Source organism: Trachemys scripta, chromosome 16 (assembly GCF_013100865.1).
Source record: "Trachemys scripta elegans isolate TJP31775 chromosome 16, CAS_Tse_1.0, whole genome shotgun sequence".
Classification (NCBI taxonomy): domain Eukaryota; kingdom Metazoa; phylum Chordata; order Testudines; family Emydidae; genus Trachemys; species Trachemys scripta.
The window spans coordinates 3862619-3878175 of record NC_048313.1 but is presented as its reverse complement, the minus strand read 5'-3'; the positions used below and the strand labels follow the sequence as shown (position 1 = coordinate 3878175).

Sequence of the window (15557 nt, the reverse complement as noted above, 5' to 3'; positions counted from 1 at the left end):
AAAAAAAAAAAAAAAAAAAAAAAAAAAAATCGACCTGCTGGTCAGTCTAAGTGGCTTTTCGAGTGATCAGTTCTGACGGGTCAGCTTAATCACACATGGAGGGTTATGTCTCCAGAACCAATGGGGCAGGGGATTTTTTGCTGAAAGTTCATGTGTCCAAAACAAAACTATTTTTCTGAAATTTCTAGTGAAAAAAAAGTTGGATCGACACAAGAGACACTTCTGAAGTTTTCCAAACTTTCCATAAGAACATGAGACTGGGTCAGACCAAGGGTCCATCTAGTTCAGTATTCTGTCTTCCAACAGTGGCCAATGCCAGGTGCCCCAGAGGGAATGAACAGAACAGGTGATCATCAAGTGATCCATCCCCTGTCATCCATTCCCAGATTCTGGCAAAACTTCCACGTTTTCTGGCCCCAATTTGGAGCAACATTCTACTTTGAAGAGGGGCTTAAAAAAAAAAAAAAAAAAACCCAACTAAAGCAAACTCAGCATCTGAGAGACCCCGTCACTCCATGGTTACTCACGCTGCCAGGCTCAAACATTCACACTAAGATCGGCCAAACTTCTTCACTTGTGCACTATTATGAATTGTGTGTATTGCTGTAATGCCTCGGACCCTCAGTCACGGACCAGAAATCCTGTTGTGTTGGCTGCTGTACATTTTTATTGCTATTAGGCATATTACGGTGGGCCTAGGACCCCTAGTCATAGCCCAGGACCCCATTGTGCCAGGTGCTGTACAAAGAACAAAAAGATGATGCCTGACCCGAAGATAAAAATTCTGTCCCCAGTTCCACTTATGCAACCTCACTGGCTGCTGCGGAATTCGGCTCTGTGATCACAGCTCGGTTATCAATCATTTTGATGATACACGAGCCAGACTAGAAACCGGCTCCTTCTCTCGGAGCTGTGCTGGCTTCTCCGGAGCGAGCCGGGGCAAGTAGTAGCCAAAATTTCTTTATGTCCCTAAATTTAGCAGAGAGGATTCTCAGCGCACAGGGAGCAGATGCAGGGAGCAGCCACTTTCCTAATAAATCTACACCTACAACTTTATGGGCCATCACAAGTACAGGGTTAACACCTCTTCTGGGACCTGCTGAGGCTGCTACTGCAGTGGCACCTCCTACATAAAGCCCCCAATCTTCTGCCAGAACGTTAGTACAACTTCGGCAAGTGATCTTAAAAGGCAAATTAGGCAACGTATTGCCAGCTCCCCTCTCCCTCCGCCTAATCTCAGGGGAGCTGTGAGCTGGAGCTAATCGAGAGCGCCGAAACCCACACAGTGTCACATTTCTGTGGATTGACAACCGTCATCGCGCAGTACAGAGGAATATTAGAGTACCTGCTGTTTTAGGTGAAGGGAAACTGAGGCACGGGGAGGGGAAGTGACTTCCTAACATAGCAACTCAGTGACAGGGCTGAGAATAGAGCCCAGAAGTCCTGCTCCCAGCCCCTCTGTGTACACCCCTCCCAGACCTAGGGCTAGCTGACTCCATAACCACTAGACCACCCTGTCTTTTGGAAAGGCAGCAGAGAGGGAAGATTTCCCCTCTGACGGGGAGGGGACATGTCAGGAACCAGGCAGCAGATCAGCCTTTAAGTGGCTTCCCAGCCGCGATGGGATTTGATGGCTCCTCTCCCGCCGGCCGCAGGGATCGGTTTACAGGGCTCTGCTTGCCAGCATTCCTGCCTCCCTCCCTCCGCACGGGCCCCGCAGCTCTTCCTCAGCAAAAGGAAAATCAAAAGGAGTAAAACGATGTTCTCCACCGTTCGCTGATGGGGAGGGGCATGCAGAGGAGTGACACAATAAGGAGCAAAGCAACGGCACTGGGGTTGGGGGAGACAGACAGGATGTCCTGCAACATCCCATCCCCAAAGCCCCCTGGTCAGTCTCATCCCACAGGGCTTGCAATCCAGCTTGAGAAGGGGCTGGTCCCTGGCTAAACAGCAGCCACTCCCCCTGGGAAACAGGAGCATTACCCTCAACTAGCAGATGGGGAACCCAGGAACATCGCACCTGGAATGTCTATACTGGAGAGTCCTGCTAACACCCCATCCTGCCTCGCACCGGGGAGGCTAAAGAGCAGACCCCTATTTCCCCCAGAGCTAGCTGAAAATGGGGGACATGCCCCGGGGGTTGCACTGAATCCCCAGCCGATCCTCCCGAGGAGGGCACAGCCTTACCTTTCTCCAGAATGTCCTCCGCGCCGTCCTCCCACTGGTCCTCGTCTTCGTATTCATCGTCCACATCTGCGGGAAAGAGAATGAAAGGGAGACTCTCTCAGTTAAGCAGGCTCCAGGAAACAGCTGGCCAGAGATGGGACGGGATGGCCCAGAAGCTGCCTGAAGGAAACTGAAGCCGCTTTGTGATCACTGGCCTGACACATAGGAAGGCAGAGCGAAATTGGACCAAAATTCCTGACGCCCTCAGCCTGGGGGGGAATCCCTGTGGACTACGCACAGGCAGACAAGAGATCCAGTCCACAGCAGCCATGTCCTGGGTAACCCATCACCACCAGACATGCTTTCCCAGAAGATAGGAAAGTATTTTATGCCCATTTTAAAGCAGGGGAAATCGAGGCCCAGAGAAGGAAAGTGATTTGATCCCAAGGTCACCCAGCAATTGAATGGAAGGGCTGGAAATAAGGGGTCCTGATCCCCCATTCCCCTGCTCTAATGTCGAGACCACACTCCCCGGCTAGAGCCAGGAATAGACCCCCAGAAGTCCTGACTCCCAGCTCCCTCTATTCCTAACCATCACACTGCACAAGCATCCCTGGGGGCCTCAGAGTAACACACACACACACACGCAGCCCTGGAGGTTCCTTACCGGCTTCATCCAAGATGAACCCTCCATGTCTGGGCTTCTTTGCCGGCCGATCATCATCGTCCTCCTCTTCCTCCTCATCGTAGTCTTCTTCCTCCTCCTCTTCCTCCTCCTCAGCCTCCTCCTTCTCGCTGCCCGCGACACTGGCACGCTCCTCCTCTGCCTGGGCATTGCAAAGGGAAGCTGATCAGATGCAGAGCCCATGCCAGCCCTGAAGTCGCCGGGTGGATCTCCCAGGAATGGGTCCATCCCCCCTTTAGAGCTTTCCCCCTGAGAACCAGCATGCAGGTCCCATGAGGAAGTGGAGGGGCGGTAAGGGTAAGCCTTGCTTCCCACCCCGGCCTTGCAATCTGCCTCCCCCAGCCACGGAGTCGGCACCCCCAGAGCAGAGTTCCGTCTCCGGGGTCTATTCAGCCCATGACCACTCTGCTGAGAACGGCCCTGAGAAGGACAATTGGGCAGGTGATTTGTGACACGGACACCTGTCCTCCTGGACTGACATGTGTCAAACTCACTTCAAACAGACCACTGGCCAAACCCCAGGTGGCAGTTCACTTCTGTTACCAAAAGGGGTTAGATCGGAACTGGTGACCTGTGGCTCCTGGAGCGCGCTTCACCTGTGGCTCTCAAAGTGCTTTAAGAAAAGGGGTAGAGAAGTATCATTTTCATCCTTTCACATATGGGGAAACTGAGGCACAGAGCGGCAGTGACTTGCCTCAAGTCACAACATAGCTAGGAATAAAACCCAGGTGTCCTGACTCCCGGTGCAGCGTCCTAGCCAAGTTCCAATCCCCTGAGACACTCAGTCCCTACCCTGCTTCTTCGGTTTTTGGTGTGTTTTTTGTTTTTTAATGACAGACTAGAGTAACATTTGGGACATGCTACATTTCAAGTGGGTATAAACTCCAACCCCCCTTCCCCCCTCAAAAACACATTCCTTTAGGCAGTGGCCACATCTCTCCCTCAGCCTCACCTCGTTCTCTACCTCCTCCGCCTCGCTGCTCCGCTCACTCTCATCCTCGGAGAAGTTGCTGTCTTCGCTATCCGACATCTTGGCGGGGCTCCTGAGTTCTAAGGGGATGGAATTTCCTCCTGAGAAATACCTACGAGAAAAGGGGATGCTCTCAAAGAAGGGACCTAAACGGACTTCACGATTCCTACTGCACCTTCCATCCAGAAATCTCAGAGCTCTGTATAGGCACCAATGAGTCCACCCAATTACCCCTGCAAGGCACCTAGTAGTCCCGTTTTATAGATGGGCAAACTAAGTCACATTCAGGTGAAAGTGATCAAGGCCTGGTCTACACAGGGGGAGGGGGAAATCGATCTAAGTTACGCAACTTCAGCTACCTGAATAACGTACGTAGATCTACTCACCACGGTGTCTTCACTGCGGTAAGTCGACGGCTGATGCTCTCCTGTCGACTCCGCCTCTCGCCCCGGTGGAGTACCGGAGTCGACGGGAGAGCGCTCGGCCCCTGCTGGATCGATCGCTGCCTGTCAATCCAGCGAGTAGTGTAGACAAGGCCTTACTCAAGATCAACTAATTCTGAGTGTTTATAAAGCCTCCATCACTGGAATATCCAAGCCTTTTACAAATATCAATGGATTTGTCCTCTCAACACCCCAGGGAGGTAGGGAAATAGCATCCTCCCCATTTTACAGATGGGAAACTGAGGCACAGAGCAACCTTGGGCAGCTAGAGAGAAACACAGGGTCTGTATGTCCAGAAACATCCCCTCTTTATTCATCAGATCTAAGTCCTGTGCCTCGTGGTAGTTGAAACATGATCAAAAGGAAGCATCTGCCAAATGCTATAGACTCTTATTCTGTCAACTGAGGCAAGAGAGTGAATTAAAATTCACTGAGTAACTATTATAGGTATTACAGTAGCTCCCAGGAACCCTAGCAGGACCCCATTGTGCCAGAGGCTGTACATTTTAATTTCGATTAGGTGTATTATGGTAACATCTAGGCACACCCTGTCACAGACCAGGACCCCATTACGCTAGGTGCTGTACAAACCCAGAACAAAAAGACAGTCCCTGCCCCGAAGAGCTGATAATTTAAGTATAAGACAAGAGATGGAGCTGGACAGGGGAGCACAAGCAAGCCATAGTTATTAATAGAATATACACAAAAGGACCCACCCATGCCGCAATCTGGCAGAAGCTGTAGTTTGCCTTAAAAAAAAAAGTTGTATTTTTTCCATCTATTTCCATTTTAATGTAAAGGTTCTGAAGTGCCGCTGAGGACAAAAGACTCGATCACATAGCGTCTAATTCTCTCACTGTGCTAGATGGTGGAAAGTTGAATAAATCTTGTTGCACATGATAACATGACTACCACTACAGCCTCCGTATAGGACTTTGGAAACCCGGCTTCCGTTCCTGGCTCTGCACCAGCCTACCTATGTATACTTGTTAATGTCGCTTCAGGTCCCCAGCTGTAAAATGAGAGGATACTTCCCTGCCTCTCGGGGGGTGGGGGTGAAGTGCCAAAATATAGGGTGATGGGAGCCACATAAGTACCTTACAGACAGACAGACACCCACACCTAGCCAAAGCCAGTGGGGCTTCATGAGGACACAGGGAATCACCCACTCAGGGCTCACCAGAGGATCAGGGCCTAAGTGGTTATGCACGCAATTCTGCACAGACTTATAAGTATGTTTCACTTTTAGCATGTGAGCAGTTCCACTCCGTGATCCCACTGAAATCACATGCTTAAAAGCTAAGCACGGACAAAGTCTTTGCGGGACCTGATCCAAACTCACCGCAGTCAATGGACATAGCGGACTTCAAGCAGGCTTTGGAACAAGCCTCTAATGAAATTCTCAGTTCATATTGACTCAACATAACACCGCAAGATCAATATGAAGCACTACTGTAATTCAGAACCTTTCCTGATTTCTAAATCCAGTACAGCCTAGATTATCCAGCTTCCCTGGGGTGCACCAAATACATTTGGCTAAGCAAGGGAATTTTTCAATGTAATTAAATGACGCTGGGGGACATGAGCCTGTGTCAGGTAACAGAAGTTATAACCTTTATTCAGTAGTTACGGCACATGCAGGTGTTTATTGATAACTAAGTCGTGTAACGTTTGCACAGCTCTTGCAAATTTTCAACAAGTTAGCTGCAGTGTTTTGTAAGGGGAAAACAATCTGATTTCCTTACAGGGAAGTCAGCAATTTTACTAGCTACTTCATATATTAATATATTATTTGCAGTACAGTAACATTCAATGACCCCAGCCAGACCCCATCACGTAGAGCACTCTGCTCTGAAGGGATTACAGTCCATGTCCTGATCCTGCAAGTCACTCCACGCATGTAGGCCCAAGCCCACAAGGCAAAGCTTTCAGACCTATATTAAGGCAGGATGCAAGAAGGATCGCAACAGGCAATTGCAGGGAACGGTGAAGGGAAATTGAGGGGGATAGTGGTGAAAACATGTAGTCAAACATACCGTGCCACATGTTTAAAAGAGCCCCAAATACTTTACACACCAATTCATCAGCTACATACACAAAGCACTTCACTCGCCAGTGAAATAGACCAATATGAGATGTGCCACACAGCAGCGCCACATAACACTTTAAGGCAGGAAGCGAAGAATAGCACTACGGCCAGTTGAAACCACAAGGTTGGTTGGTTTGTTTTTAAAGGAGGCAGACTATAACTAAACAAGAAATGGCCAACACTCCAGTTACGAGGAGTGTTGGGATATGGCTGTTGTAGATAAGAAAACGGAAAAGAGAAAAATAATATGAAGATGGATAGAGTCAGATGAACTGGAAAAAAAAGGGATATACAGGTGGGAGATGGGGCAAGACTGCAGACAACTTTAAACTATAGGAATTTAAATTTATGTTTTTATTTTACTGTATTTCCCTGACACATAGTCTATAGAATTTGTGAGGAAAGGATTAAATGGCTCTGTTAGAATTACTTCACTACATAACCCAGCATTAGAGAGAGTTAGAACAACCCAAAATATACTTGAACGCACACACAAGCCCCTCCACAGTAGCGCCAAGAACCCCTCGCTTGACAACATTTTCTAGGGATGGCAGGTAGACCCCAGCACAAACGGCAGCTGTTTCACATTTCCTGCCGCAGGAAGGAGGTGGCCGAAAGATAGCCAGGAATCAGCTTACTTGCCTGCCCTAAAATTCCAAGGCCGGATGTGCACATGGAAGGGGAAGCCACCACTTTATAATCTCCTAGGCAGGGACTAGAACTATGGACCTTCCCTGACAGGGAATCCTGAACAGGCCATATTCCAAATTACAGCCTCAAATGTCCTGTAACCTGATGGGAGCTAGAGGACAGCTGGGTGAGGAAGTGGGTCTTCCCAGCTCCCCCTGGATAGCAGCTTCCCAAGAGCAGGATTACCAGGTCCTGAAGTCCGACTTCTGAAACCTGCCTCCTTCCATGTACTTGGAGAGCAACCATTAGGGATTCCCCAGACCGGAAATAGGAACCCTCTCCCACAACAGCAAGCCCAGCTCCCCCAGATCTGGGATCAGATAGTGCAGGTCAGAGGGACCCAATCATCTGAGTCTTTTCAAGTCAAGGCCCAGGGTGGTGCGTGGGGAAGGCTGGGATCAGAGATCAAAGTCGGGGCTAGGTCAGAAGCAACCGATCACAAGTCAGCAGGTGCGTGCACAGGTGAGAGCTTTCCGGTCAAGGTGGGAGGGCTAGGGTCAGAGGTCACAGGTCAGGGAGTGCACGTAAGTGTGGGGAGGCTGTGGTCGGGGTCACAGGTCCGCCTGGGAGAGCTCAGGTGAGGGGGTCACAAGTCAGTGAGAGCACAGAGAGGTGGGGTAGGTGGGCCAGGGGTCATAGGTCACAGGTCAGTGAGCAGACACAAAATCAGAGTGGGCCAGGGGTCATAGGTCACAGGTCAGGGAAGGAGAGCTGGGTCAGTGGGTGCACAGAAAGGTGGGGTGGCTGAGGTCAGAGGTCAACACAGCAGGATCGGGGTCAGGGGTCACAGGTCAGTGAGGGGCTGGGGTCAGGGGTCACAGGTCAGGGGTCACAGGTCACCCCGACGCTCCCCTTGGCCCGGCCGGGGGTCAGGGCCCCTCACGCGCCCCCGGGGTCAGACGCTCTAGGCCGGGCTCTAGGCCGCAGCCAGCGGGAGCCGAGCCCCGCCCCCCCCCGCCTGGCCCCGCCCTCACCCTCACCGGCCTGCGGGCTCCTCGGGCTGCTCCCGCGGCGGCTCCGCTCCCGGCTCCGGCCTCCGCAGCCCCCGCTCGCCCCGGCGCTGCTCCAGGCGGCGCCGCCCCCCAAACCTCGCGAGACCGGCCCGGGGAGTCACGTAGGAAACGGCAGCGCGTCACGTGGCGACGGAGGACGGGAGGGAGGCGGAAGCGCGGCCCAGTCACGTGAGGAGAGGCGGGCGGGCGTCACGTGCTGGGTGACAAACCGCGCCCTTCCTCCTCCCCCCCTCCCCGGCGTGCGGGCGTCACGTGACGGGGGAGGCGGCAAAGGCTTGCTGTACGGTGTCCAGGAGGGGTCAAGAGGTGGGGGGGGTCTTAAAGGGGCAGGCCCCAGAGAGGGTGGGGGAGCCCAGAGGGGGGAGCAGGGGGCAGGCCCCAGGGGGGGATTAGGGCTGGCCCCAAAGGGCAGAGCAGGGGGTTGGGGAGCTCAGAGGAGGTAACTGGGGGCTGGGATGTTAAAGGGGTGGGGTATCCCAGAGAAGGTAACTGGGGGGAGGGGGTATTAAAGGGGCAGGGCCCAGAGGGGGTGGGGAAGCACAGAGAGGATTAAGGGGGTATCAAAGGGGCAGGCCCTGGGGGGTGGCGGGAGGAGAAGGCAGTGGGAGGGACAGAAAGGGCTTTGGATATGAAGTAGGGTTACCATATGTCCGGATTTTTGGGCCTCAAAACCCCGTCCGGGAGGAAATCCCAAAAAGCCGGACGTGTCCGAGAAAATAGGGAGGGAGGGGTCATGGTGCTCGGCCAGGGGCCAGAGCTGCTGGGGCCGCGGTGCTCGGCCGGTGTGGCCGGGGCCTCTGGGGCCGGCGGTGCTCGGCTGGGGGTCAGGGCGGGCCAGAGCCGCTCGGCCGGAACCAGGGCCGGCGCCCCAGGGCCCGAGCCGAGCCGGGCGGGAGATGCCGGGGCCAGAGCCTCTTGGCCTGGGCCGGCCGGCCGCCAGAGGGAGTTGCTTGGCCAGGGGGGCCAGACTGGACTGGGCCGCGCGTGCCCCAGCTTACCTGCTGCCTCCCAGTTTCAGGCTTCCCGCGAACATTTGATTCACGGGAAGCAGGGAAGGGGGAGGAGCAGGGAGGCGGAGCATTCAGGGGAGGGGGCAGAGTTGGGGCGGGGACTTTGGGGAAGGGGCGGGGTTGGGGCGGGGCCAGGGCGCCGGCCCCGTGGAGTGTCCTCCTTTTTTTAAATTAAAATATGTTAACCCTAATGTGAAGGGGATCATGGCTGGGGCATCGAAAGCCGCTGGGGTCGGCTGCGCTGTTGGGCCCCTAACCCAGTTACCCCCCACCCCAGGACAAGGACTGCACAGTTTGTGACCCTGTCTTTATTTGGGTCATCGAGTCCTGGTTTGTCCTGCTTTAGTCCCTAAGCTGCCCCCACCACACACACACACACACGCACCCTTCTGCGCCCTCCATGTCCATGCCCCTGTCTCCTGTTTAATCTTCCTCCCTACAGTGTTGTAATTACACTGCAGCCATTCCTCCTCTTCGTTCCCGCTCTGGGGCTGGTTGCCAGAAGGCTGCTTTGCACCATGCTGAATAAATCTAAGGGTTTATCTCCACTCACGACAGCTGCACTGCTGTAGTGGAGACACTATCTACACCGATGGGAGTGCCCCACCTCCCGGAGAGGCGGTAGCTTTGGTGCATCTACAGCAGGAATTCGATCAGTATAACAGCGCGGCTCAGGAGTGTGGAAAATCCACCTGGTTATACTGCCATACGTTTGTAGTGGAGCCCAGGGCTAACACTGTCTTCTGGCTCTGGAGTTGATGAAACTGCCTTCACTTGATTTGTGGATCCAGGGGCAAATCTCAGCTCTGCGAACTGGACCATGGGAGCCTTTCTGTCCTTGGAGCTCCAGTATTATCAGTGCTAGCAGATAGTGCAGCCTGCTAATTCAGCAGACCTCGATTAAGACAATAGGCCCGGTTTGCTGACATAGGCACTCGGCCAGGTTTATTGCTCTCAAGGCACAGTCCTAGTATCCTAGCTCCTTGGTTACAGGTACACAAGAAGCCATTCAGTTAGCAGCAGGAGTCTCTGCTGTCTCCTAGGCCACACAAAGGATCAAGGCAAGGAACCCTGACATTTATAGACTGAGCCAAACAATTAGGATAAACAACTTATGTACCACCTGGCCTGCTTCATGACATCTGTTTGTTACCTCCCCTTGTTCCTGATATGGCGGATAAAACATCCCTGTTCATTATTCTGTCAAATCATCTTATCCTATCTAGATTGGGATGTATCTGTACTAGTCTTCTGAAACATATTTATCTAAGATGTAATTTATGTAAATATTTAGTGTGTTATTATTTTGCCACGGCCAGGCGTACTCTGGTTCACAGCCTTTGGTTCAGGCCTCAGATCTCGCACCAGGCCCAGTGCTCCAGGCTCACTCTCTCTACTACATCTGGGAGAGATGTTCGTACACTGTATAATTCAGCGTTGTCTCTTACGTAGATTTGTCCTGGATCTCCTTTCAAAAGTCCAATATCATTAAATTTTTCATTGAGTTCTTCCACCCTCCTCGCTAGGCCCATCATGGCCGCTACGCTACAGCTGAGAAGGTTGTTGGGCTTTGATCGCATGCACTCTGAATGCATAGCTTTCGTCTTTGTAAGTTGTTTCTGTGGTGAACTCGCCCAAGCAGCTCAGAATTCCTCCAGGGCTCATCAGAGTTGTGTCAGGTAACTTCAGCTGTGGAAGGGGCTCAAGGCGATTCTGAGATGACTGTGACATCAGCTCCTGAGTCCATTTTGAAGTCAATCATCTTGCCATGAATATTCAGTTTCACTCTTCAGACAGGCTCTGTGTCATCACAAGTGATAGATCCCGGAAACAATGGCTCTTGATTGTCTGTAGTGTGAGTCAACTCCCTGACTGCTTTGGTGTGGCAAACAGTTGCAAAATGTCCATCTTTCTTGTATTTATTACATCATGCGCCTCTGGCTAGACATGCATCGTCTCTTGGGATGTGACTTTTTCCACACTTTGTGTAAATCAACTGGAATTTGTCCCTCTTAGCCTAGGGATTCTCTCTGCTTGCCTCAGGGCTTTTATGGTAATGACTTTTAACTCCGTTTACAGTTTCTAAGGCCATGTCTTCACTCGCACTTATGTCGGCAACATTTTTGTTGCTCAGGGTGTGGAAAAAAACACACACCGCTGCGTGAGATAAGTTTTGCCAGCATAAGCGCTCATGTGCACAGTGCTATGTCGGTGGGAGACGCTCTCCTGCTGACATAGCTACCACCACTTGTTGAGCTGGTTTTATTATGTTGACGGGAGAGCTCTAAGCTTGTAAGTGTAGACGTGGCCTAAGCTAGTTTCAGGTTTTCAAGGTTGTAAAGTTTCTCTGCGTATTGCTGTTTCACCAGTACGGATTTTATCCTTTAGTGCTCTGGCAGGTATGGCTGAGGTTCATTTAAATAAGGCATTTTACGCACACTGCCACCTTTTCGCTGAACAGCATAATATAATTTAGCATCCCATTACAAAATAGGCAGGAGCTTGGATCCGAGCGTGTTGTGTTGGTGCAGAGGTCCATTGGATCAGCTGGGACGCATTGGATCAGCATTCATGTCGCGCCCTCTGTCAGTACCTGGCTAACCGCTGGAAAGTTAATGATCCAACCTAGCAGACCGAATTCAGTGAACCCTGGTCACTTGCCAGCCATCATGACTGATGTGGTGCCAACCCCTGGCTTTCTAGTCATCGGCCTGGCAGAGGTCTCCTCTTTGCAGCTCCTCTCAGACCCTCTGGGAAAATCGTAAGGATCCACTGTCTTAGCTGCTCCACCTCTCAGTACCCACTAGGCACAAGGCAGCAGGCAAACTCTGGTGGCACATTCCTTCCTTACTGTCCTTCAGTCTGCTGGTCATCTGGAAAAACAACCAAAGGCAACTTAGGTCAGGTGCTGGAATAAAGGCTAATTGGCCTTAAAAATCAAAGATAGTGTCTCTGGAATAAACTGTTAGAGAATTTCTTCCATGAGGAGTAAATGCCAACTCATAAGGCCCAGAGAAATCCACATTGTTGGGGAAGCACATTGTTGGGGATGGGGGAACATCTCTTATTCCACCAGGGATGGAAGGAAGGAACTGAAGTATGAAATTGCAGAACCAATCCGCTTCTGTACCAGATGATTGGAGGGTAGCTAATGTGATGCCAATTTTTAAAAACTACTCCAGAGGCGATCCTGGCAATTACAGGCCAGTGAGCCTAACTTCAGTACCAGGCAAATTGGGTGAAACTAGAGTAAAGAACAGAATTATTAGACACATAGATGAACACACTATATCGGGGAAAAGTCAACATGGCTTTTGTGAAGGGAAATCATGCCTCACCAATCTATTAGAATTCTCTGAGGGGGTCAACAAGTATGTGGTCAAGGTGATCCAGTGGATATAGTGTACTTGGACTTTCACAAAGCCTTTGACAAGATTCCTCACCAAAGGCTCTTGAGCATGGGATAAGAGGGAAGGTCCTCTCCTGGATCAGTAACTGGTTAAAAGATAGGAAACAAAGTGTGGGAATAAATGGTCCCTTTCCACAGTAGAGAGAGGTAAATAGCGGGGTCCCCAAAGGATCTGTCCTGGGCCCAGTGCTGGTCAACATATTCATAAATGATCTGGAAAAGGGGGTAAACTGTGAAGTGGCAAAATGTGCAGACAGTATGAAATTACTCAAGATAGTTAAGTCCAAAGCTGACTGCAAAGAGCTACAAAAGGCTCTCACCAAACTGGGGGACTGGGCAAAAAAATGGCAGGTGCAATTCAGTGTTGGTAAATGCAAAGTAATGCACCTTGGAAAACAGAATCCCAACCGTTCGTACAAAACGATGGGGTCTAAATGAGCTGTTAGCACTCAAGAAAGATCTTGGAGTCATTGTGGAGAGTTCTCTGAAAACATCTGCTCAATGTACAGCAGCAGTCAAAAAAACTAACCATGTTAGGAACCATTAGGAAAGGGATAGATAATAAGATAGAATATATCATAATGCCACTACATCCATCCATGTGTAACCCACATACCTTCTGAATGTGGTGTTCTGGCCCAGCGTGTGGCACCAAGACCACTTAGGGAGAGAGATTAATGAGTCTACTTAACAACCACATGGCTTTTAGCTTACACAGTAGAGGCTCATGCACTAAACTCCAGAGAGCCCAGGTTCAATCCCGCCCGCCAACAACCAGGTTCTGTCGGCGTTACACATAGTACGCCCACACCTTGACTATTGCATGCAGTTCTGGTCGCCCCATCTCGCAAAAGATAAATTAGAACCGGAAAAGGTGCAGAGAAGGGCAATGAAAATGATTAGGAGTATGGAACAGCTTCTCTACAAGAGACCAAGAAAACCTAGACCAATCTCTTCTGAAAAAGCTCCAGTGATGGGGAGCCTTCACTCCCTAATATCTCACCTAGATCTCCCATTACGTCTTGTCCTGCCTTCTGCGGACGTGGCAAACAGTTGATGCGGTGCTGCCTGGCTGAGTCTGCAAGGGGGATCGCTTGGAGAGGCATGAACTGCCCTGATTCAGCTCACCGGGGTTGCCTGATGCTGGCCACTTAAATGCAGAAACCTTCAACTCCTGGGGATCAGGGTGGAGCAACAGCCCTGCCCCTCCTTCCCTCCCTGTTCTTACCTTCTTCCCCATCTGCTTAGTACCTGTCCTTACCGGCCCCAAGATAACGACTGGCAGCTGTTCAACTCCACCAGCCAAAGCAAACAAACCCCAAGGAACGCAGGGGAGGGAATGAACCAGGAATAGTTTTCTGTTAACCTTTGATCTGTTTCATTCTGCATCTGACATTCCTTCCGGGTTAGCTAAACGCTCAGAGCTGAGTTTGCTGGTGGCATGCCGGCATGGCAGGGATGCTTGTGTGCCTCAGTTTCCCCATCTGTAAAACGGGGATAATCCCACCTACCTTCTAGCGGTGTCATGAGGCTTCACATTTATGGGGGTGCTCAGAGCCTGTAGTTCAGTTAATGCACAATCGCCTGACATCGGAACAGCAAGACTGGATCAGACTGGGGTCCAGTTTGCCCAGTATCCTGGCTCTGACAATGCCCAGCACCAGATGGTTCAGAGGCAGGTATAAGAACCCCACAGTATTATGTGGGAGAATCCGCACTAGTCTCCCAGACTAATTATGCATTGTGGGTTTTGCCGGGTTTGAATTTCCCACCTTTAACTTCATTCAAAGTCCCCTGCCCTTGTATTACAAGACAGGAGGAAAAGAAGCTTCAAACTACTGTCTTTCTCCCAGTCTCTACGTTACAGATTTATCATCTCCCCGCCCTTTTATTCATCGTTCTACGGTAACCAGCCCAAGCTCTTCCTTCTCGTCAAGGCCGGCTCTAGCATTTTTGCCACCCCAAGCAAAAAAAAAAGAAGCCACGATCATTCTACGGCGGCAATTCGCGCCGAGAGGGAGTGACGGCCCCGCCGCCGAACAGCCAAACGTGCTGCCCCCCTCTTCATTGGCCGCCCCAGGCACCTGCTTGCTAGGCTGGTGCCTGGAGCCGGCCCTGCTTCTCGTTATTGGAGAGTTTTTCCAGGCCCTTGATCGTTCTCGTCACCCTTCTCTGCACACCCTCTAGTTCTGCGATATCTTTTTCGACATGAGGCAACCAGCGCTGCACGCGACCGCATGTACCAAGTTATTTCTCCGGCCTCTCTAAAACTTGCTGGCTGCCCCAACACCTGGGGAGCTGGATTCCGCAGAAGCCTTTGACATTGATTCAGTTAGTTACTGAACCTGCACTGAAACTTGTGCTAACCCTTGAAAAAAACCAACAGCCACTGAGACCGATTTTGCCCCGCCTTTGCCCTAGCAGTGAGGATTTGCTAAATGTGCAAGGAGCGTGAACTGAGATCCTCAAACCATTTTTTAATTGAAGCCGGACAAAAGACGTTTTGTGCCGCCCCGTGTCAGGGATTGTACCTTTAAGAGACCTGGCCCTGAAACACAGCAGGAAGTGAACTGGTTGGAAGCAAGTGAGCTGCAGGCTTCTATCAAGATGCATTTGTTTGCGTTAGCCGCCTCCAGGCTGGATACCAAACAGGGGATGGCACAGCCAGAGACACAGGGCCGGCTGATGTAAATCGGCACCGATCTGACTTTAAATGTCTGGTTGACCCCGGCTCAGATCCTTTTCTTCCCCTTTACTAGCCTAGAACTCAAAATAGCTTGACCAATTTCCTTCAGCTTTTCCAGGGAAATGACCCTCTGGCCTGAGATAAATCCTAGGGATTTTTCAGACAATATGCACCTCTACCCCGATATAACGCGACCTGATATAACACGGATAAGCAGTGCTCCAGAGCGCCCCCTACTGACCCGCCTGTTCCCTGCAACACAGGGCAGAGCGCCCCCTACTGACCCGCCTGTTCCCTGCAACATAGCACTCCCTAATGCCGCACTGGGGCATTGGGGTCAGACTGACTGGCAGGGCAGAGCGCCCCCTACTGGCCCCCCTGCTCCCTGCAACACGG

At 51.3% G+C, this 15557-nt stretch overlaps 1 protein-coding gene across 1 annotated transcript; it reads right to left on the bottom strand.

Annotated features, from left to right (window-relative positions):
- Positions 1-11: 11 nt before the first annotated feature.
- Positions 12-8219, bottom strand: LOC117889162 (transcription elongation factor SPT5-like). Its single transcript, XM_034793039.1, has 4 exons — positions 8024-8219; positions 3804-3933; positions 2834-2993; positions 12-2253 (listed from the first exon to the last, which is right to left on the bottom strand). The coding sequence occupies exons 2-4, from the start codon at positions 3879-3881 to the stop codon at positions 2048-2050; spliced, it is 444 nt and encodes a 147-aa protein (XP_034648930.1). The 5' UTR covers positions 3882-3933; positions 8024-8219; the 3' UTR covers positions 12-2047.
- Positions 8220-15557: the final 7338 nt, after the last annotated feature.